This window comes from Sander vitreus, chromosome 24, assembly GCF_031162955.1.
Source record: "Sander vitreus isolate 19-12246 chromosome 24, sanVit1, whole genome shotgun sequence".
Classification (NCBI taxonomy): domain Eukaryota; kingdom Metazoa; phylum Chordata; class Actinopteri; order Perciformes; family Percidae; genus Sander; species Sander vitreus.
This window is the reverse complement of record NC_135878.1, coordinates 3834705-3858970: the sequence shown is the minus strand read 5'-3', so window position 1 is coordinate 3858970 and position 24266 is coordinate 3834705. Positions and strand designations below refer to the sequence as shown.

The 24266-nt window shown below is 40.3% G+C and overlaps 2 protein-coding genes across 7 annotated transcripts; one reads left to right on the top strand and one right to left on the bottom strand.

Annotated features, from left to right (window-relative positions):
* Nucleotides 1-273: 273 nt before the first annotated feature.
* gpr137c (G protein-coupled receptor 137c) lies at nt 274-9237 on the bottom strand. 2 transcript variants are annotated; one of them, XM_078243856.1, is made up of 9 exons: nt 8563-9237; nt 4700-4749; nt 4232-4339; nt 4008-4146; nt 2855-3004; nt 1888-2013; nt 1662-1786; nt 1303-1514; nt 274-1153 (listed from the first exon to the last, which is right to left on the bottom strand). In XM_078243856.1, the coding sequence occupies exons 1-9, from the start codon at nt 8935-8937 to the stop codon at nt 1089-1091; spliced, it is 1350 nt and encodes a 449-aa protein (XP_078099982.1). In that variant the 5' UTR covers nt 8938-9237; the 3' UTR covers nt 274-1088. The 2 variants fall into 2 exon arrangements, with proteins under 2 accessions (XP_078099982.1, XP_078099981.1); XM_078243855.1 differs by having other exon boundaries at nt 274-1514.
* txndc16 (thioredoxin domain containing 16) lies at nt 1892-23486 on the top strand. Of its 5 annotated transcripts, none has more exons than XM_078243851.1 (22): nt 1892-1980; nt 4020-4160; nt 7390-7512; nt 10644-10824; nt 10998-11080; nt 11202-11263; nt 11405-11479; nt 12386-12507; nt 12703-12793; nt 13150-13309; nt 14258-14427; nt 14633-14693; nt 14793-14904; nt 15419-15565; nt 15679-15738; nt 16369-16564; nt 17575-17705; nt 18557-18641; nt 18985-19126; nt 20149-20336; nt 20527-20717; nt 22583-23486. In XM_078243851.1, exons 3-22 carry the CDS (start codon nt 7468-7470, stop codon nt 22807-22809), a joined length of 2529 nt encoding a protein of 842 aa, XP_078099977.1. In that variant the 5' UTR covers nt 1892-1980; nt 4020-4160; nt 7390-7467; the 3' UTR covers nt 22810-23486. The 5 variants fall into 5 exon arrangements, with proteins under 5 accessions (XP_078099977.1, XP_078099976.1, XP_078099978.1 ...); XM_078243850.1 differs by having other exon boundaries at nt 1951-2035; XM_078243852.1 differs by lacking the exons at nt 1892-1980; nt 4020-4160; nt 7390-7512 and adding an exon at nt 9963-10410.
* The last annotated feature ends 780 nt before the right edge of the window (nt 23487-24266 follow it).

The window sequence follows — 24266 nt, the reverse complement described above, 5'->3', positions numbered from 1 at the left end:
TTGTGCTATTGAGATTGAGAATAACATGCATATTACAGCTACATATAAGCTTCACATATATTTTGCGTCTGTAAGCAGTTTATATGGATGATGCTTGTGAACACTTGTAAACTGACCAGTATTTTGATGATAGTCAGTTATGAAAACTGTAATAAGCTTATTTTAAATGTCAAACTATTAAACACAAATCTAGTACTGAGTAGGCAGGCTAAAGTCTTCACGGTGTTTGTCAAACTTTCTATTTCTGTGGCCCCAAAATTAACAATTAACAAGTTTGCCACAAACTAGATAATAGTCTGTGATGGATGGAAGTTTAGCTTTTTAAAATACAGTTTTGCTGAGAATTGTCTTGGTTAAACTGATTGAGTTTAAGTAAACTGTTAACGTTGGCTATAAGGTAGCACTCACTGCTACAACAGCCAATGGCAAATTAGCAACTGCTAATTCCTGTCATAACCAGACATGACATGTCTTTTGTAGAGGCTTTTGGTTTCCATTGACAGAAAAGCCTTTTTGAGGATCGAGCATTAAGCTAGCAGGCCAGCATCCATCCTTACCCGCCAAGATTACCCTTTTTGTGTGCCCATCAAAAACAATCACACAACCCAATTTATGACAACCTAAATAACAATGCAACAACAAATTCCGAGTGAATATAACGTCTTAATGTCTATAACGTGTCCAGAACTGTTAACCGACAGACTAGCTTCAGCATTAGCCACGTTAGCTAACCCGCTACATGGCTCCGGTCTGAGCAGAATGGTATGTTCCACATAAGCACAATTGGATGAAATTTACAAGCAAAGGATAATGAGCACGACGATTGTCTGGTCCCTGATGATTCCAGTCTTAGAAATTATAACGGACCAAAACATTTAACAAGAGAAATGTTTGGTATTTGCAGTTTTAGCTGTATTAGCCAAATTAGTGCTAAACTCTGGTCCATGGCCTGCGCTTGCCTTCATTCTGGTCCATACATGCCATTTAAAAAGAGTGATGTTCTAAAAAAAAGCAGTTAGTCATGCCACAGCAACTTCCCAGTTACTGATGCGACCATATTTCTCCGGAATAAATAGGTGCACCAATTTTTAGGCCCAAACTGGTCCAGAGCAATGACTCAGAATATCACGCAAAAGTACCTGCTTTGATGTATCTGGGGAAGCAAAATGGTGACACAAACGCAAGAAATTGTTAGTTATTAGTCTTTTTCAATCTTAAGGATGGACCCTGCTTAATTCTGTGGGGTGCAGAAATATGTTTGTGACCCACAGTAATAATTCTGTGGCGTTGAAAAGTAGTTACTGTGATGATGATGGTGGAAGTTGTTCTGCGGGGTGGAGTAGTAGTTGTGATGGTGGTGATTGTGACTCTGGATGTTTCCGTAGGCAAAGAGGAGGGGGGCCGTGGAAGACGGCGGTTGCTGGGCTGATGCAACGCCCGCAGCTAGAGTCCCGTTACGTTGGATGGAGCCATACCAACTGGATGTACCCAGCTGGGGAGTGGTGGAGAGGAGACTGAGAGAAGGATTGAAAGGAGGTGTTAAAGAAAAGAGAGGAGGATAAGGAAAAGAGACATCAATCAAAAGTCATTTTAGTAGTCAAGGCATTGATCTTCCAATACAAAGCTTAAAAGACTGTATTTGTGCTTGGGTATGTGCCCACCTGGTCCGATCAGTCCTACTATTGATGCTTCTTGACAGGTCGTCATCACTATCATACCGTTGAGGGTTGTCAAAGAAATATGCTCTGGAGCTGAAACTGTGGCTGTTGATCATCCCTCCTGGAGTCTGAGAGTTATAGAGATGTTAAAGCTTCATAATACTTTACAGTTTACAGTTTTGTCTGACAGATTATTGCTGGCATTTATACTTTTAACATGTTATCTTACCAGGTTTTGGTTGGGTCTCTGGACTCTGAAGAAAACCACCACTAAACTTGTAGGAAGCAGCTCCCAGAAGAACAGAATGATCCCAAACACAACGTAGGCTTCCCCACTGATCTCCTGCACATCGGCCTGTAACACACACAAACACAGTGTATGATGCGTTATATTCATTACCAGAATCTTGAACACGCTAAACAACTGAACAAACAGTTCAGCATGTGTGCTTTTTCATCGTATGACTGTACATATTATATCTTACACTATCAACGCTGCTTGTCTCGTGAGTATGGCAGCCTTAAAAGATAGTTCCACATTTTGGGAAATAAGGTTATTGGCATTCTTCCTGAGAGTTAGATGAGAAAATGTGTACCATTCTCATGTCTGCGCAGTAATTAGTAGTTAGAATCCGGTGCGATTAGCTTAGGTTGGCCTGAAAGCAGGGAGAAACAGCAAACAACTATTTAATGATGCTAAATTTAAAAAGAAAAGTGTGTGTATTTTGTACTGTGATGTAAACTAAGTTACTATATGTAACATGAAAACAGGTAAAACCCACGGTCCACGCATTTATAGACACATGCTCAGTCAGGGAAGGGACAGAAAGAATAATGTTGAGATGTTAGACTGACAGCTGGTATACTGACATTAGATTAAAGAATATGTCAGATTATACCCACACATACACACAGTAGGTGTTTGTTGGCGTTTCATGTCCAACACACACACACACACACACACACACACACATCCTTTAAAATGGACTGTCTGTCTCAAGGCCTGAGCCATGACATAGGTCAGGACACACAGATACACACACACATGGTTATTTATAGCCAAACAAAGCATTTTACCCTACTAAGCACTGCTTTCCCAAATTTCCCAAAATGGATTGTCCACATTCTCGTCACTGGGTGTCTGGCTAAATAAAAGCATGTTTTCCATCTAAAACAGAACACACTTGGTGCAGTACCTGATCAGAAACGCTGTACCAGCCGTAGTTGAAGGGACTGGGTCTGTCCTGTGGGGACAGGGCCACCACCACCAGGTTATAACAGGCTCTGGATGTGTAGAGCAAGATCACCACGGCTCCTACTGCTGTAGCTTGGCACACTGATGTTCCCTGGTGGAAGAGTAACTGTGCTTTATTACAAGTCATGCATCAGTCGGCTATTGGCCTGTAATTGAATGTCAGATGTGGGCCACAGATGTGATCCACCAAATGACTGAGGCCTCTCCGTGACCAAAATGACAAACTATAGGCCAGGAATTGAGTTTTGAGGGACATACACATGTCTACATTATGATAAAAATCATGATTTACTGCCAGTGGTGCTGGTTATTTAAAAAAAATATTAATATGATTAGTAAATAAGTATTTTTTGTGCCATAAACTGGACAAATTGCATTGTTTAATATCCCTTTCTGCTCAGAGTGCAGAATTAGTTATAAGCCTCTGGTGATCTGGTCAGGAGTCTGGATTTTAATAAGATGGTGGACAGTTTTGCACGGAAACTGGTGAATAAGAAATGCCTACATAAATAAATAACATCTGAAATACAGCTAGTGTCTGGTATATTTTGATATTAAGCCACAGGAAGTAAATGGACTGTTTTTATATAGCGCTTTTACGACTACTCAAAGCGCTTTTACATAGTACAGGAACCATTCACACACTGTGGCCGAGGCTGCCGTAAAGGTGCCACCTGCTCATCAGATAAACATTCAGACACATTTACACTCCGATGGCACAACATCGGGGTTCAGTGTCTTGCCCAAGGACACTTCGACATGTGACTGCAGGGCCAGGGATCGAACTACCAATTGGCAGGCGACCGCTCTACCACTGAGCCACAGCCGCCAGGAAGTTCATGTTAATGTTACTAATTTCCAGAATGAGTGTCTTGTTTGCAGCAGGCAAACAGCAGGAGTTTATATATTTGCTAATGCTGTTTTTCTCATGCTAATGTTATTTGTGTGAAGGGCTTCTTAACCTGTGTGATGTCCGTCATGGTTTTCTCCAACAAAATAATATTGGTGTTAATTTTGTCTCAACACAAAGCAGTATTAGTACAAGAACTTTGCCTGAGTAAATGAATTGCTGCATACATGTTTTTTATTCCTACCTTGGACTCCAGGTAAACGTTGGCAGAGGACATCTTGGCGATCTTAAAGATGCAGACGGCCAGAGAGACAGCACACAGGACAAACAGACTGTCGTTGATCAAGACTCGGGCCAGGACCGCATGTCTGATACCCCCATCACTGGACACATAAAGGTTATTAACTTAAGACACTCATGTAAAACTGTTCTGCGGGGGCTAAATGTGACATTATTATATTTGTTTACCTCGGTGATTCAGAGCGCTGCAGAGCTCCTTGCACTAACAATGCACAAGTTAAATTCACCACCAGAAAGAATATACTGAGACACAGGAAGAACAAACGCAGAGGAACCCTGGAGAGAGAAAGAGAGAAGAAAATACAGAGGATGGCAAAACAATGTGACTTTATTCATAAACAACTAATTCAAATTCATGGTGTCGAAGCTGCAAACCAACTGTGTGTGTGTGTGTGTGAGTGTGAGAGAGAGAAGAAAGAAAAGAGTGTGGTTGTGGAAAGGAAGGAGGGTAGCTGTTAAAATTATATAACCATATTCTGAATTTCTGTCTTTAACCAGAAAGGACAAAAAGAGTTTTGCATGTTATTAGATGTAGATCTGGACAGTTCCTTTTAGAATCATTTCTGATAAAAATGTCAGGACAAATTGGAAACGGCAAGTTACATAAGAGATAATAATGATAAAGGGAAAACTTACTTGTATTTGGTGAGCTCTGGTGAATACTTGGCTTTTGCCTTAAACATCACCTAAACAAAGAAAAGTATAAAAAAAAATATCATCACACACATACAGTGATGTACATGTGATACATATTTAGTCATGTTCATAATCCCAGTATGGTATTTAAACAGTTCACATTTAAGATAAGATAGAAGAGAGAGCAAAGGAAGATGTTTTTTTAGGAGAAGAGTGTGAACTTAACAGAGCCTGAGGAAATTCCTGTGTGTCATTGAAGTACACAGGCACACACATGCTTATGAAGCATATATTCAAACAGGACAAGAAAAACAAAAGGGCCGAGCAAGAATCCACACTATAATAGTGTGTATGTATACACAAAGAATTATTTGTTTGAGAATAATCATGTTGAGAGAGCTGTTGGCCGTTGGCTCTTAAAATAATGTGTCATTTGGCCTGATACCAGCTATGATAATGATAGTATGGTATGGTATATATGAAAATGATCAAATAAATAGTCAAGACAATCCAAACAAGAACTACCTATTATGTACCAGCTGCTAACATGCTAGCAGTAAAAACATCCAGTTTATCCTATCTGTCAGACTCAGATTAATGATGATAATGATTCATTTTTGATGGGATATGATAGCTGCCATAGCCACAGAGGTCTGGTGTTATTGTTTAACATGGTCAACATTGAGTTTAAACACACACGCACATAAAACACTCAGCCTTTTGTGTGCGATTGTAGGCCAGAAGGACGTAATTTGTAACCTAGAAATGAAGCAACCAGCCAACAGAACATGACCGGATTACATACTTTATGTGCACCATAGCATGCCTCAAAATCTAAGGAAAATGTATGGCTAAATCACATAGAGAATGAGAAAGCTTGAAACTAAACATTACCATTATTACTTTCTGTAGTTCGAAGGAGCTAAAATGTACTAAGGTGGGGGGGAGTAAATCACAGGTCAGGAGTCATGCCTGACTCATCAGAAAACACTATACACAAGTATTTCCACACAAGCGTGCGTGTGTGCGTGTGTGCGTGTGTGTGTGTGTGTGTGTGTGTGTGTGTGTGTGTGTGTGTGTGTCAGACGGCAGGCTGTGTCACAGTGGCATGATGTTATATCAGTGTTCTGCTCATGCCAGTTATCCCTTTCAGTGAGTTCAACGTTAAACAGTGCTCTTCAGCACTAATGCAGGAACTGTGTTGTGACATTGGTTGAAGTAATTATTAATCAAACTTTGCTAAAAGACAGATTTTCTGTGCCTGTGTTCTGGGAGACCTGTAGCAAATTGTAGGCACTTTAAGCACACGTATAACAACTAAAACCAAAAAATGATGACTATATAAATCGATAACTTGATCAACTATTTTGTTAACCGAAAAATAATTTTTTCGACAAGGGCAAATGTTCTCTAGTTCCAGCTTCACAACTATGAAGCTTGATGCATTACTTTGTCATATATGGTAGTAAATAGAATATCTTTGTGGCTTGGTCTGTTGGTTGAATAAAACAAGCAATATGAATGAGTCACAATCAATCAATGATAAATATAATCCTTAAATGCAGCCCTAATGTAGACTTTGATCAGTCAGTGAGGCCACTTTCATTTACCCCTACATTCTCTCTATCACTCTCATAGATTAATTACAGTTTAAGATAGTGGTTCCCGGCCTTATTGGCTTGTGTCCCCTTTAAACAAAAGTTTATCACAGATCTAATCACTACACATGCTGATTGAGCAAGTGATGCAGCAGCATGGTCAAAATTTCTACTGCCGGAAAGAAATCTGAATGCGATCTATTACTGAGGTCTGACTCGGCTAGACACAAAACCACAAGTAAGAAAAGTTTGTTCGTTGCGCTGGCCAGTCATATGGTCTTCCTAACATAGATAGAGATACATACTTTTAAACCAATAATGACATGGAAGAACAACATTTGGTTAGTAATGGTGGAAAGGAAAAAGGCAGCTTAGTAATGGTGGAAAGGAAAAAGGCAGCTGTTTCCACCATCCCTGTGGTGTAAGTCAGTTTTGCTGCTTTAATGCAAAGTAGCACAACAACCAAAGAAAAGGAAGACGTTCATTTTTATTCAAAGGGAGTTTAGTTTGCATGCTTTAACTGGTCCCAGATCAGCTGATGGGCAACAGTGTTTATTCAGCAGTCATATGACACCCTTGGCTTCATTATGTCCACTCAGCCAGTTTAACAAGCTTCCTTTCTTCTGACCTCCCTTTATGTGACTGAGATACAATTTCCTTTGAAACAGTGATTTAACTGTGGTGGTATTAACGACTGAAAGTCCCAAAGTGTGTAGATGTTTAAAGTCCCAGTGTAGGTGTTTTCTGGAATGAACAGGTCTTTGGCATTTGGAGTGGGCAGGTGTTAACTGACCAGCTGTGTCCCTCTCTTTCTTTCATACACACCATGCACACACACAGTATGTGAGAACATGCCGCTGCTGACAGGGTCATTTGCTTGAGTCTCTCGTCCACTTATTGAATGAAACGCATCAGTGGAGGCTGGGACTTGATGAGACACATGCTTTTACTGGGAGATCTCTAACCCCCGGACATGAACTGATTTGCAGAGCTTTCACTAGCCTTGCTTTGTCTAAAGGTAACCAAATACACTTACCAGCACATCTAAAGCTCACTAACTCATGTTGTATGCATCTCATTTTTTTCGCACAGGGGGCAATGTGCTGGACTATTTCATAGCCGAGTGCAACTTCCTGGAGTCCCTGCTTGTTGCCTGGAAACCTCACAGTGATGACGAGACTCAATGTTGACACAATGTCCAACCACTTCTTTAAGGTTATGTGTTATTTCCAGATAACCACACTGCTTTGACACAGAGGCCTCATACCTATTCTAAATTAAAAATCCTAATACTTATTCGATTTAATCCAGGAACTGCAACTAATGATTATTTATCATTGTCAACCAGTTAATCATATAGGGCCATAAAATATCAGAAAATAATGAAAAATGTCAAACATATCCAACGATCACCGTCAAAGCCTCATGGGAGTTGTAGTTTTTTTACTAGCTGGTCTTTTATCTTTGCTAAAATGACAACTGTCATGTGTTTACCGCAAAGTCAATGTGACAAATTGTGATACATTGTTGTTAAATCAGTTCACTTTTTTTACTAGAGTTGGTAATCATCCTTTAAGAGCTTTTGCACACAGGGCGGTGGGTGACAAGGAATTGAAGACCTTGGCTTGGAATTAGGGCTGGGCAATATATCGATATTATATCGATATAGAGTAGAGATATAGCTAGATTTTGGATATGGTAATATCGTGATATGACAGAAGTCTTGTCTTTTCCTGGTTTTAAAGGCTGCATTACAGTAAAGTGATGTACTTTTCTGAACTTACCAAACTGTTCTAGCTGTTCTATATTTGCCTTTCCCCACCTAGACATTATGTCCACATTACTGATGATTATTTATCTAAAATCTAAGTGTGAAGATATTTTGTTAAAGCACCAATTGTCAACCCTAGAATATCGCCGCAATATCGATACCGAGGTATTTGGTCAAGAATATCACGATATCTGATTTTCTCCCTATCGCCCAGCCCTACTTGGAATAATAGAAAAGCAGTACCATCTGCGTGTGTTAAATGTGTAATCGCATAACTACGATGAACACAAAACTGCAATGTCAGCTGTTTTATTAAATCAGGTCATACACACACAAACACGCACCGTGACTCACACACCTCTCTCAATTCAATTCATGGCATGGGAAACAAGACGTTTAGATTGCCAAAGCAAGTGTGTAGTAACACACACACACACACACACACACACACACACACACACACACACACACACACACACACACAGTAGTCCTACCTGGGTGAAGTAGAGGTTGAGTAGGCAGAGTGTGAAGAACTGCAGGCAGACGGGGCAGCAGTAGAGCAGCCAGTAGGCCAGAGGCTGCAGCTGGTTGGCCTGCATCACATTTTTAAAGTAGAAAGAGAAGAGGGTCGTCCTCAGCGCTGCCCACAGCAAACACAGAAACAAAAACACACTTTGGTAGCTGAAGCGCTTGTGTCCGTAGTGCAAAATGAGCCAGAGCTGCAGGTAAACGAAAACAAACAGGAAGGAGTAGAGGACGATGTAGACGGTAGTTAGACTGAGCTCCAGTGTTGGGGAGATTGCAGCTCCAGATGACTCCTTCAGTGAGGTAAACAAATGGGAATTAACCTCCTCTCCTGCCGAAAACATCTCCACTGACGGCTCGCACTAACACATGGGATGCTGTGAAGGCGAAAACACTAAAACTTGGTCAGACCTGGGCTACATTCACAGTGGATGACAAAAATATAAGGGTATTCGGGTGAAAAATTGCGATTAAAGCAGTTTATTATTCTGAAAAGAAGTGGCATCATGAAGCTGCGCTGGTGTTTAAATCCGATACTGGACTGAAGGAGAAACGGGTTGTAGTTTAAAAAAGCGCTAGGTTAAAAATAACCAGAAAGAGAGAAAGAAAACAAGAGGTCCCCCTGTGAATCTCTGCAAAGCTGTTCTCTGCAAAAAACAATTTAAGGGGGGGGGGGGGCCTCCAGATCAGCTGTGATGCAGGTTTAGACCCGCCCCCGTAGCTCTCATTTAAAAGTGAAACTAGCGCTTCGAAGGCCACCATCTTGGCTCAACACCAGGCTCCTTTTCTTGGGAAACAGCTGACTCCAGAGCCACAGATTCTAGCCAGTTTCCTAGATAAATCACCAGAGTCCTCACACCCACTTTCCTAATCGCTGTGTCATTGGCTCATCCTACCGCCCAACCTCCATAGCTTTCTCACTCCATTAGTTTATGATGATGTCAGATGTGGCAGTGCCCGCCCTCTGTGTGCTTGTGATTGGATATTTCTATAAGTCAAAACTGTTCCCTGATCGTATTGGCTTAAGGAAGCAAATAGGCGTATCTCGCAGAGAAAAACGCGTCAAAACAATTTGCAAATATTTACGTCAAGTTAGCGAGCGATAACCACAGTTGCAGAAAAGTGGTGGTGCCTTCAAAATAAAAGCTTAAAAAGTTGTCGTGCATGTAGTCTCGCTTTTCCTAGCGTGCACGGAACAGCCACATTTGGGAATACGATTAGAACAACTGTAAAACAGTTGTATTATCACCAGCTACAAATTCTTACAGTATATTTTTCGTGTTTATTATGAAAGTGGTATGTACTACTCAAAACGTCGTAACAAGTATTTTATTTTATAACATTAATAGGAAGTACTGTTTCAACTCCACTAGCTTGATGCTATTTTGCGAAAAGAGCGTCATTCTCCCATGACACATTTTCAAGTTTTATTGTGAGGCTTGGTGAAAAATAACCTTGCTTTTTCAGTGGTTTAACGTTAACTTACATCTTCCACTGACATATGCTGACATCTTTTAAATTCGTAGCGGTTTACGTTAGCTAGCCAAATAAAGCCATGGACAACCATCCATCAGTAGGCAGATAAAAAGCCTAGCTAATGAACCAGCTAGCGTTAGCATTAACATTCTCCTAACTAAAGCAGAAAGCGCAATTTTTGGACTTTCTTCGGGATTTACACTCGTAGGATAAGCTGCTGCTTATAATTAGCGTCATAATGTCTTCATCTCCTTTCATCACGGTTTTAACTGGGGTTTGTAACGTGTGTGCCACTTGGAAAGACAAAAGTTGAACTTTAACACCATCCTCGACTTTCACAGGTAACGAGCTAGCATCTTTCTCTTACTGCTTGCTCCTTTCAACACTATTACACAGTGCAGGCCATGTGAATTAATAGAGTGTTCATATTGTTACCCTTCCTTGGTTTGTTTGGGATCATATTCATCACGAGTGTCTAGCTACATGTCGTTGACAGTTATACACAGACAGTATAGTTATTTATATAGTTTATTCATCGAAGCTAATACCACTTCTGTATCCCCCCACCCCACAGAAAGCACCAAAGAGCCTGATCTCCATGATGTGGATGTGTATTGCTGTTTTCCTGCTGTGGATGAAGTCAGGAGGATGCACAGAGAAAGCGAACACATCAGACCTGATGGAATACACAGCTGCTGACTTCTATGAGAAATTGCATTCGGGGAAGATGATGTTTATCTATTTTGAGCATCAAGGTAGGCCTCACACGATCTTTTCCACATTTGTATTGCCATTTTAAGTAGTTTTTAAATACAGCAAAGGTCCAGGGACTTGTCAATATGCAACGCAACGCAACAGTTCCCAGCTAAATTCATGGGGTATTTAAGGCCTGTTAACCCATTAATCAACAGTATTTCTCTGTCTCCAGTCTCTCCAACCATCTCTCTCTTCTTGGTGGAGTTGGAGAAGTCTGCTGATGCTCTGCAGGATTACGGAGTACTGGTTGGCAAGGTAACTGTAGTCCTCGGTGCTACGTGTGCTCCATCTGTCATAGAAGTTAACATTAAAGCTCAAAGTTTCTATTAACTTCAAGATGTGGACAGTTCAGTATCTTTTTGTCCTTTCTGTTTAGGTCAACTGCAATAAAGAACTGGTTCACGCATACTGCACAGAAGAGCGTGCGTTTCTGTTCAGGTGGGATGTGTGGAGTACAGCAGTAGTGGGAGCTGTTGAGTGTATTTGTCACAATAGACACCGGTGACATACAGGTACTAAATGCATTGTATTGGCATTTTCTTTAATCTTTCTCTAACTCTGCCCATGTCTTTCTGCCAGGGGTGGTAAAGAGTTCTTGGGTTTTGATTTGGACACTGTGTTTGACGTCAACTCCATAGTCTCTGAAGTCCTGTTGTAAGTAAGCAGCACTCCCTCAGTTATAATGCAACCCAGTTGTGTGAGGCGCCTTTAACTTTCAGTCCTTGTTGTGTGTTATAATGGTTTAACAGTATAACATTACTTCTGAAGCTAGAAACTATATACAGTAACAGTTGATTGATTTATATTGTTTACTGCAATTGTTTATGTGATTTGTCATAGTGTCTTTTGTATTTAATATTACCCATTGTAGTGTTTTATATGTCATCTCATGCAGACTCCAACAGGTCAATGTTTACAGATTTTGTACTTATGTGCTACATTTCAGACAGGCTTTCAGCACAATATTCAATAAGGAAGTTACTAGTGCTGCAACTAATGACCTATACCGTGACCATAATCGATTAACAGATTGAATCTACAAAATGCAAAAAACAATACTCATAAGAAGTTCTCAAAGCCCAAGATGATATCTTCAAGTACCTTGTTTTGTCTGCTCAACTGTGCAAAACCCAAATACATTTAATATACAATGATGTAAAACAAAGACAAACAGAAATCTTCAGAAGCTGGTTTTTGCTCGATGACTGAAACTTAGTATTGATTTAGGAGAAGATAGTTGCTTACAAATGCACTCCTGTTTGAGTAGTGTTTGCTTAAAGATTTAATTTTAAAGGAAATCACTTAGCCTCTTTTAATAAATGAAACTATATATTCATTAGCTGTTTTAAAGGATTTACTTCTGTATGAACCAATGAGCTTAGATCTGAGAGCCACAGACAAGGTAGAGAATCAAAAAGTATAGAGAGACAGACTAACACATTTTTGGTTCTGGTCTTTTCATAATAATAATAATACAGAATATCACCAGATTTACCCTTTAAGATGTAATTGGCAGTTAGATGAAAATGGAGATTTTGTCTCTTGGTCTTTCTCTTCAAGTGCTATTCTGCGTGAAGAGGTCAAGTACGTTCACACAGACACTGACCTGCTGGCCATGGAGAAGGCAGCCAGAGGGAAGAAGGATATCGTGCTGGGTTACGTCCGCAGTCTGGGAACACAAGGTATGAAATAGAAGGAGAGGATGGCTACACAGAGGCAAAATGTCAGTGATGGAGATGATCTGGCTGCTGATTAATTGACTCATGGATCGTAACTTGTAAGGTGGCGTCTCCTAATGGAGACAAAGATTGTCTGATTGATTGACTTTAATGACTACTCAAATTAATTGTATTGTTTCTGCTGATTGTTTACTTTAGAGCACAGATCGATGATGGAGACAGCGTATGTGTACGGATCCAAATACCAGTTCATCCTTATAACTGGAGGCCCAGTTTTGAAGCACTTAGGGTAGGTTATTTTCCTTTTTCCTTTCTTTTCTCTGAAGACCATCATCAAAAAACATCAAATGCAAAAATATCTTTTGGAAGAATGGTTCGATCCCTTCTGTAGAGTCATCAAGATGAAGTGAGTTGGGTTTCTGTCAGACATGTGCCACGTCAAACACTGCATTGCCAACTCAACAGGAAAATTCAAGGGAAAAGTTGTCCTGCTGTAGTACATTTGTTGTCTCAAAACATCTGTTTTATTCATTTCATGTGGTGATGTTGAGGCAGTCTGAAAAAAATCTAAATGTGTCATCAAACCCCTGAAAGCTGAGAAGAAAAATGATTTACTGTGTGTCTCCTTCTCCATCTGTTTTTCAGTGTTAATGAGTTGTCTCACTCGTCTCGAGTGTGGTTCCTCCACTGTAGAGTTCACAGTGGGTTTGTGATCCCGATGACGTGTCCTTTGACCCTTATGAGGAAACCCCTGTCTACCCTCAGCCTCCACTCCTTTCTGCAGCTCATGGAGGCTCCACTGGTGGTAAGTAGGATGGAAATATAGAGCCACGGTGCAATACTGTGTACTTTTTATATTTAGAGTTATGTCTAGAGCCGAAACAATTAGTCTATTTTTCGCATTGTGATCCCTTAAAACAAAGCAATGTCCACTTTTGACCCCCTGGTTGCATATGTCTACTTGTTATGACCAGTTAAAAAATGAGCAAAATTGTATGGCAGAACCATGCTTTTCTAGCTTTTCTGTCCTGTTGATCGTTCTGTGACATGATTTGTCCTGTGGCCCCTTTAAGGGGTCCCGACCTCATAGTTGGGAATCACTGGATTAGTCAGTCAGGAAATGAGGGGAGAGAGAGAGAGATGGGGAACAACATGCAACATACTGTAGGTCCCCGGTTGGGCATGCAGTGGTTCATGGTCGTTACATTAACCCCTAGATAACCAGGCCACCGGATAAAGCCAAATATTCCCTAGTTCCAGATTTTAATTAGCTGCTTTTGTCTTGATTGGTAGTGAGCTGAATATATTTTGGGTGGACAAAACAAGCAGTTAGATGACATTATGTTGAGCTTTAGGAAATGATGTTGTGAGTATTTTATTATATAATTGTTAACTTCAGCCCTAAATACAGCTCTAATGTGTTTGGGGCAGAATGTGTCATATCTGTGCCTGAAAAACAACAAAAGTTCTCTATCTCGGCATACTATGAAAAAGAAAAACATTTGTCAAAACTGGAGCCAGTCAATGTTTGGTAATTTGCTTATACCATTTTTTTTTCTTCTGTTGATCGACTACTCCATTAATCGAACAAATCATTTCAGCTCTGCCTATACTTAGACGTTGCAAACTTTAAATCCCAAATAAACGTGTTTGCGTCTTGATTGTGAAGCAAGTCAGAAAACAATCTAAAAAAGCAACAGTGAATATAATGTATTCATTTGTACATTTATTGTATGTGTCTCTCCACTCCCAGTCTGAGGTTTACAACGACCCCTCCTCGGTCCAGCCCCCTCAGTTCCCCTACCAGCAGACCCCCCAGGTCTTCCTGTTCTCTCGTCCCACAACTGCACACCTGGACCTGGACACGGCCACCACTCTGGCCTGGAGGCTCCGTGGCCTTGCACTGCTGCTGCTTGTACACAGGTAAGAGGCGCAGGCACATATGCATGCATATATATATATATATATATATATATGTATATATATATATATATGTATGTATATATATATATATATGTGGGCATGAATCTGAATACATCGTCATTGGTGGGGTGTTAGGCATTTATTTTGCTGTATTTAATCTTGTTATAGCTTTCAGTTATTAATATTGTGTGTGTGCGCGTGTCAGGCAGAGTCCAGCAGTGAAAACCCCCGATGAATACAATGCTGCTTACAGGCTGCCTGAGAAGGTATAATTCTCATACATACAGTACGTACAAAATAAGATTACTTATTATTTTTCCCCCCATGTGTGTTTTACCTTTTTGTGTGTGCGTGTTTGCTTCGAGAGTTCAGAGGTGAAATATTTGACCTTGAACGACCTTGATGAGGTGTTGGAGCTCTTTACAAATCAAGAGGAAGAGGATGAAGAGGAGGACGAGGAGGAGCATTCCCATTTTGGTAAGTGTCTGATGGTAAAATGGAGAGAATCGGTTCAATTCAGTGAACTTTATTTACCCGTTAGGAACTTCATTTGTGCAGAGCATCAGTGTGTGTTTAATCCATCTACCCAACAACACAACACAGTTCACAGTTCGCTTGTACAGTTCACATACTCAGAAACACAATACAATATACCACACACATCACATACCAGCAGTCAGAAGGTACAAACTTGCAAAGCACAATACATGAAGAATGAAGATAAATAACATAAAAAAACATTAAAAGAATGTTAAAAAATGTATACATAAATAAATGATTAAGTAAATACATTGATCAGCTATTCATGGGTTGGATGGATGTAGCCCCGAAACTCAACATGGCTCTCTTAGTCCTGAATGAGAGTGGCCTGTGTCTCTGACCTGAGGGTAGAAGACTGAATAAGAGAGATAAGTTAAGGAGTGAAGGAGGGGTGAGGAGGAAGAAATGAGAGCATTTCTGCGTGTTTATGTGTTTCTGTGTCTGCCTCCAGGCCATTTGGACGATGAAATTGCGGCGTCTGTCTACGAAAATCGAGGCAACTTGCCGGACATGGACTCAATTACCCAACTAACCTCTGACAACTTCCACACCGCAGTAGCTCAAAGCAGCCTGACAGTGGCGCTCTTCTACCTCAAATGTAAGCCACACTCTCCTTACTGTCATGTCGAGGAGGGGAAGCAAATGAATATGAATTTCAAAGTAGAAATACATGTGGATGGAAGAAATTGTAGTTTCTGCTTTCACCTCCAGGGGATGCTGCTTCAGTGGCGTTTCTCAGCTCCTTCATTGACGTTGCAGAGGGTCTTACAGGTAAACAGGAGGGCGCATGAACAGAGTCCTAATGGCAGTCTGACACTGTGGGCCCCCTCAGACAAAACTGAGACAGCTGCTCCCCCCGGGTGCAATTTTAAATTGCTGACTTTTTTTCTCTATATGTCGACAGATTTTCAACAACAGGGCAAACATATGTATATGAATGAATAGAGGAGAGTGTCAGTATTCCAGGAATATAACATGATGATGAGCCTTAGTAATGTCAAACATATACACAGAAACTTTAATACTAATAGATTTTGTAACTCTTTATATTTTTCTTTGTATTATTTCAAGTTGGGGCATAATCACACTCTTAAGTTTGGAACTACAGTTCCCATAATTTGGGATCTTTGGGGGATGTAAACAGAAAGTATAATGTTTCCATGGAGTCATTTAGTTATGTTATGCTACAGCTTGAGCTCTGTTTTTCAGCCTATATATGTTTATATTTTGGCAAAGTGGCACAGACAACTGTCACTGGATTACTTTGATACTGAAGAAAACTGAGAAACATGATGATGATAAGTTCTAGAGTTGGAGGAGATTACTTTGAGACATGATCAAATTTGACGAGTTTTAAAATGACTTGATGTTGATCTTTACCTGATGAATGAATCTCTTCAGATTCTGAGGTCCAGATGAGTGCGGTTGACTGTGGAGAGTGGACCGACCTATGCGCTGCTCAGCCGGGCAGCTCCCTCCCGATCCCGTTCCCGCCAATCACGGCCTTCCCCAGCGTCTTGCTACTCCGCCCCCAGGAGTTGGCCCAGCACTACAGAGGCATGCTGGGTACTGAGGCGCTGCATCGCTTCATCATGCTGTGAGTTTTCTAAGAATCCGCAGACATGAGTTTGTCTTTGGAATTATTTTGAAATCAGGAGATGAATTACATCATGATATATTATAGTCTTACATTCAGCTAAGTGCTCTTCCAATCCAAATTATGGAACATTAAAATAAACAAACATTGCAAGCAAGAAGGTAATCGGTATTAAAGAAAATATACCAAATTTTGTTTCTTGACAATTTTAAATGAGAATTTTACACATCCAGTTCAGTTCACCTATCATGGGGAGTACTACTCAGCCTGTGGAAACCGTTAAATACTGGCATCTGTGACTCTGCAGGGAGAGAAAATAGCAATGATGTCATAGTGCTGTCAATATGGTTATTTCTGCTTGGCCCTAGACTAGGAGTGGAAATTACCAGAGGCACCACAATACAATATTATTGCGATTTTAAACATATTGCGATTTTCTGCAGTATATTGCAAGTTATTACCTTTTTTCCAACTTCAAATTATGTCCCCAGAACAAAATCTTATCAACATCTGTTTTTATGTAAAAGGATACATTTCTCTGTTAATTAATCTCACTTCCTGTAGTTTGTTTTACAAAAAAGAAAAACCAAAAAACATGAGATAAGATTGTATCAGAATGATGCAAAGAAAATAACACGAAGCACACTCGGATATACGCTCGGCCACATGAAACAGAAAGGGAATATAAAGCTTTTACAAACTTTTTGAAATCGTTGCTTATATTAATGGCCTGTCATGTTTTCTATAATTCAGGAGATTCTTTTGTCCTATAATCCCCCAGAGACTTCCATGCTTGTATGTGTCTCCTTAGAGCAAAAAGAGAAATGTTGTAGTCCTTCTCTTTGAATAGCTATAATATGTACATATATTGCCTTTAACCTGGACCAGGCCTTTCATACAGTACAGGCACAACAGTAACATACATTGTAATATTATTTAGTTGTCTCTGTCTGTCTGTCTGTCTGTCTGTCTGTGTCTGTGCACACATGCTTATTTGTCTCTTTAACCAGGAGCCACCCAGCTTCTCCTGTGCTACTGTCTACCCAAGAAGAAGTGACATCATTCCTTCAGGAAGTGCCTCACCCTGAGCTAGCAGGCTATACGCCTGACAGAGTACTGGGACTGTTTGAAACACACAGAGGTAGGATGCTGTAATTGTATGTGACGCATGGATCAGTGCACATTATTGGCTAATGATGACCTTTTGACATTTTCTAATATGGGATGCCTCAATAGCTGAAATAAAAATCAGGACTTTATTCACTTTTTAAAGGATACAGCAACTGTGCCTCAGGGCTAGGGTTAAAAAAGTTAAGTATAAGGCTGGTGTTATTGTATATTTTTCATTTGGAGTGTCGCCGGGAGTTCAGGCCAGAAAACATCTGTTTGTGAGGACATGTTGCATCAGGTACCAGTGAGACATGAAACAGCATCCAGGAATACCCGTTTGAAAAAGAGATGTGTGAGATCACAGGCTTCTCAGACCCCAAAACACTGCATAGCAATTTAGAAAACTAACCAGCGTGGCAACTATTTACGATTGCGAGGTAAACCGTGGAAATTCAGGGGTTCATGTTATGAAGTAGTCTACCGAGAATGTGTGCTTGCACGTATCTGATTGGCGACGGTCTTAAAGTCAGTCTGATCTCGATCTTAATGAGTGTTTCTGGCAGCAGGATGCTGAATGTGTGATTCAGTTGAAAAAAGTATTTATTATTTATGGTAATGAAGGATCATAGCACTTTGTGCAACTGCATGGATCGTTGACGTGTTTTTTATAGTTTTTGGACACCAATGGAGCTGTATGGCACAGAGCTAGAAGATATATATCAGGCTTTGATACACACACTGCATACTTGTTAACAGAATGCATTCATTGTTAGTTTTGTTCTTTTCATGTTGACAATAAGAAACATATGGAATATAACCAACCTTATCCATGAGCCTTGTCATATAATGATTTATTACGGTGATGTTGCTCTGTCTTGCCAGGTGTACCACTGTTTACTGAAGCAGCAAAGTCATTGAGAGGAGAGGTGCTGACTGGACTGCTGACAGATGGGCTCGCAGAGAAATGGTAACCGCTCTAATTTCTGTCTTTCAATTCCAGTTCCAAGGTTGTCACTGGCATTTTGAAGTTGTAATTTACTTGCATTTCTTCAAGTGCTTTTGTTTGGATTTGAGGAAACACAATGTAACCAAAGGATGAAGAGGAGAGGTTTGTTTTTAAAGGGTAATTCTCCGGAAGCCTTAGCAGCTGATCAAATTCAGTCAGGTTTTGAAATGACACTTCAGCCAACGCGCGATTACATTTTGTAAAGGGTAAAATACCCTTGTATTAATAAATGGTCTTAAAAATGTGCTAAATGTTTGACCTGCAACGGTTTAAATATTTATTTAAGTTGTGTGTTGCTGTGCAGGGCAGCAGAGCACACTGTGGACCTTCCTGCAGTGTTGGTGTTTCCATCTTGGAGGACACACACTCATCCTTCGGCGCTGCCTGTGTCCAACTCGGCTGAAGAGCTGCTCTCACACATTAACACTGCTCTGCTGCATCCACTGGTGAATCAAAACATGTGCTCAATTGTCTTCCTATGTAATGCATTGGGAAATACTAAACAAATACTTGTTTGGTTAACAGTTCAAACTAAACCAAAATGAAGTCCCAATGTCTTGCAAACCCAGATTGTGAGCCTATCTTCATTTACATCTCATGGAATAGCCGTAAATAAATGATGACTAAATGATGAGGAATTCTGTGAAAGCCAAGATTGAATCGTTCACGGTACGTCACAGATAACAAACTCCATATGTGGATCCACAGGGTTTGAACGTGGTGTGTTCAATACATCCAATACATCTGAGTTTACATTTGCTCATGATGCAGACGTGTGGAAACTGCTATCTTCAATGCAGATTCAAAGCTTAGCTCCCCCTTCATGTGTTTATTATGCTGTTTTGCACTGATGAATTTGGCTGCAAATTAGTTTCTGGTGCTGTGAAGGGAAATAGTTGAAGTGTAATAACTGTGGTTGGAGGTCTAAATCCTACTGGGGAAACTCTTTTTCATTGAACAATAGGGCCCTTTGGATGAAAAGTCTAAACAATAAAAAAAATAGGCTTTTAGGTGGCACTTTTGTTCTAATTTTTATCAATACTGGAAGGGGTGGTCAAGGTCTAGTAAGTCTATCCAGTTCAAAGCAGAATTTCTAAAGAAGATAAGTCGCTTAGGGACTGTATGAAGAGAGATGTAATCAGTAAGATAATTGCTGCCTCTAACATACTTTGTGCTGACACTCACAAGCGGGTTTGATATCACAGCAGTTTAGTGTGGCAGCTGCAATAAACGGCAAAAATCACTGATGTGTAAATCTCAGCTATTTAGCAGAAACTGGCCTTTGTGCTGATTTTGTATAAGCTATCGCCATATCTTCTCTAAATCTCTAAAGTGGTGGCCGTTGTTGTTGAACCGTCGGCTTTTAAAGTGCTTACTTCTACGTCTACATCTATCTTGCAGAGGAAATCACTGGAAAAATGTGTACATTTGAACGCCTCCTAACGTTTTGTCTCCGTTTCATCTCCAGCCTGAGCTGACGGTGGAAAACCTGCCGTCCTTCCTCTCCCTGGGTAAAGCCCTCCTGCTCCTCTTTGTGGGAGAGGAAGAGGACGAATTTGGGCGAAGGCAGAACCAGGCGCTGGTGGAGGAGATGAGAGGAGTGGTAGAGTTGGGAGGGCGGAGGATGGAGCCATACCTGGCCTGCTGGATCCATCTGTACGTACATCAGTCCTTCAGTCATTCATCAAAATGACCCTACCACATGGCTCCAGCCATTCATCATGTACACAGACAAAAACACCACTCTTATCGTGATTTGTTTCTTTTATTCTTTATGGATATATTCTATATTCTATATATTTATTATTTTAGAATAATATATGTAGTTTGTTGGTCTGTGTTCCAGTGGCCGTACTCCAGACGGTATGTCAGTCCTGGGGTCATACCTGGGCTCTATGCCTCCCCTCCCTGCTCTGGTCCTCACCCATTTGCCCTCTGGGGGTGAAATCTACCAGTACCCCCCCAACATGCCCATAAGGGCCCCCTCTGTCCTGCAGTGGCTGCAGAGAATCGAGGATGGGACTGAGTCAGCAGCAGGTAAGTCAGAGGAAGTGCTGGACAGCAAAGAGTTAAGGAAATACAAAGCTGCAGTATATAATATGATAGAACAGCACAGGATGTTTAAACCCTATTTTTAGAAATGTTTAGAAATATTTGAACCAACATCTGGCTCGGGATCTGTATCCCGATACACAGTGGAAATCATGGGATGTCTTTGCCAGATTTTTTTTCTTTTAAGTAAGTGCAACAAAAAGAGAGACAGAAATCCTTTCAAAAAGTTACTGGATCCACATTAATAAGTATTCACTTCCCACGGTGGGAAACGCAAAATGACTATAATTCAGTTTGTTTTCTTTAGCAGCAAGGCCCTTTTAGCACCTGCTGTTGAAATGCAGTCTACATCTGGATGTGTTTTCATCTGCAATGAATAATCCAATTACACTCTCACATTTACACCTGGTATTTTATGCACTCTGGTTTTCTGTATTCTGTCTGCATTGTGAACAAATTAGAATTTCTCTCCACAATTTACACAGCGAGCAAACGAGTGAGCAACATCAAAAGCAGACATGGCAGGCCACTTTGTAGTTTGGATTTACAGTAGGTCTCTTTGCAATGAAGAGGTCGTCATCTTTCACGCAGCAGGAGTCGCAGTAATTACTTTTTCAACCGCAACAATGAAGCTCTTATTCGCAGTGATTGCTTACTTAACTTTCATAGATTAGGTGACTACCTGCAGTGATTACTTTCCAGTTTCCTCCACGATGACCCCGGTCAGCTCATTAGAAGAGGCTGATTATAGCCCATTAAAACCTAGTATTTTTCAGAAGAATACAATAAGGGAATGCCATCAAATAATTGTGATGACTTATAAATGTGATTTCATTCACTTTTAGCTGACAGAAAAGAAAGTGAGGCAGGTTATGTGTCCATTGAGATAAAATAGAATTCCAAAACAATATGGAGCAGTGTGTCTGTTAAAAGTTTCCACAGAAAGATGGGAATGACTTCACATGGAAAAAGAAATGATAAAAAAGATGTGACAGTTACCCTCCTGTGGAAATGTAAAGCTCTATGTCTACAGTCTTTCCTACAGTATATCTCCTTTATTTAGGCACATGGCATAAAAAGCCATATCCTTGATAGAGGTTAAAGGCAGACAAAAACAGTGACAGGATCCAGCTTGTGGCTCTACTGCCTGAGGAATGTGAAAGGTATGTGCAGGAGGCTTTGAGTACATGTGTAATGGACGTTAAAGCCCTTTTTTAAATGAAGGTGATGAGGCTTTAAACTCTCTGGAGCAATTAACCCTTGACCTTTTGAACTCTGTAGTTTGTGCAGGTAAGGGCCAAGATAAGACAGCGGTCACGCTGTGACTCGTCTCCGTCTATCTATACCGAAATATTGTCATGCAGAACATTCCATACATTCGCCGCGGAGAAACCACAGACCGGCTTTAAGTTTCCACATCCTGGGACTATGTTACCTCGAAAGGCAGTTTCCAAAACTCTTCTTTTGACTGGAGGTGTATACATCGTGTGTACCTAATGGCTTTCAAGTTTTCAAAAAAGCGTTAGACTACTGGACTTGTCAATTGCCTAATATGAGTTTTTCAAAGGCTGACTCCTAGAATAAATCTGTCACTTTCTCTTATTTTCTGGCATTATATCATATCTTAATAGTCATAGAAAACTATTATCTTGATTACTTTGTAAATGTTGAATTCAGAGTTGTTTTTTTCATGATTATACATTTCACTTCAGGTGCAACATGTGTTACTACACTATGACTCTCTATGAAGTGCTTTTTTGTTGCATCAGATTAAAGGCCAGTATCATCTTAAATCCTGTTTCAAATTGCACATTGTAATTCTAGATCTTTGTCTTGGTGTTACTTTGTAGGGTTGTTGGGTGAGGATAGCTGGCCTCCTGCTGTCAAATTCTACGACTTCCTGAAAATCATGGACATGCAGGAACCCAACTTTGCCCAGCAGCAAACTGCTGAAGAGGAAGAGGAGGAGGAAGTAGACGAGAAAGAGGTGAACATGGAAGAAGATGTGTTAGAAGAAGCGACAGATTCCTCCTCCAGCTCTCCCACTCGTAACAATAACCCTCACTCTGAACTGTAACAACAGGATGGGAGGAAAATGATACTAAGCCGTTGGTTAAACATTGTTTATTTATTCTTCAGTTTTATTCTTTTTACTAATATTATTATGCTGTATTTATCATAGGAGATTCATTATTTCCCTTTGGAGTTTATTGTCAGATTGGAAAAGATGTATCAAAAAGACCCACAATGCAACAGATTAATAAAACACAACTTGGAGTTAAAGTCAGTTATGAGTTAACACCTTCTGTGGGAGTTTCCTCAGGGGCTGTTTACAGGAAAGTTAAGTTTAAGTTCTGTTTCTTCCTGCTGTGATTTTGACAGATTTCTGGTGAACTGATGACCTGATTAGCTGACAACTCATTTTTAAAGATACAACCTGCAGCATAGACACTATGTGTTACCCTGTTGGTCAGTCCTGTGAATTTCTTCCTTTTTTCTTCAGTTTTGCTCAGCTGGTAAAGCAAACCACAGCACATTTTAAACCTGAGGGAGGTGGTTTAGCACCAGGCTGGTTGTGGTTTCTCAAAATAGTTTATTTAAAAAGTTACATACAAATTATACAGGTTTTTTTTTTTTTTTTTTTATATCAAAAAAGGCATGCTTCCAATGTTGGCATTTAACTGTTACCACATCGGCCTTCCCTCTTATGAAATAAAACTGTATGGAGATTGCAGTGACTTTAGGTGAAGGATATTTATGTCTGGGGTTATTTTTTCCCATCATTCCACCTCCTGCCCCCAAATGACAAAGGAGGTGGAATAGGTTGCTTGGAATTGGTTTGTTTTAATTATTATGGTGGTTTCAGATGTGGTTTCTGGGAGTTGTTTGAATCAACTAGTCTCTCAGTTAAAAGGGAACATCCTTCCTAAACAACGTACTGAAGAATCCTAAGAGCTCTTGTGGTTTAGGGTGGATTTTCTTTTGAACCCATGTGAATCTTCAGCTTCAGTCTTTATCTTTTGTCCAATTACTGGCTCTGTCTTTGCAAGCCGATGGACAAGCATTGCTAGCACTAAAGTTAGCATTAACTAATGTTAGCTTCACACTGGCTGGTGTTTTTACACTAATTTCAGTGTCCAGCTCAAGTTTTTTTTACTTTAACGTGTAGTGTCTTTGTTAACCTCTATTTGTCAGAATGACCATAACTCGACAGTGGCTGCGATGCTTCATTTCCAGCTTGGAAATTTTCCCTTTGTGTTAATGACAAAAAAAATGCCACTGCGGGGATAATGTCCCAAAGTATCTAAGTATCAAAACTGCTAATATCGTTCACATGTCTTACCTGTGCGCTGGCGCCAGGGTTGCCTTGGCGGAGCGGACGCCATGCTGACTGCCGAGTGAATACTGTGGTGCATACATTCAAAGTTGTACGTGGAATTGGGAGAAGTCATTGTTCCTGCTGAACTGCACAATCTGGCACAGTTTATTGCTCTTATATATATTTATATTTATATATATATTTAAATGGAACTT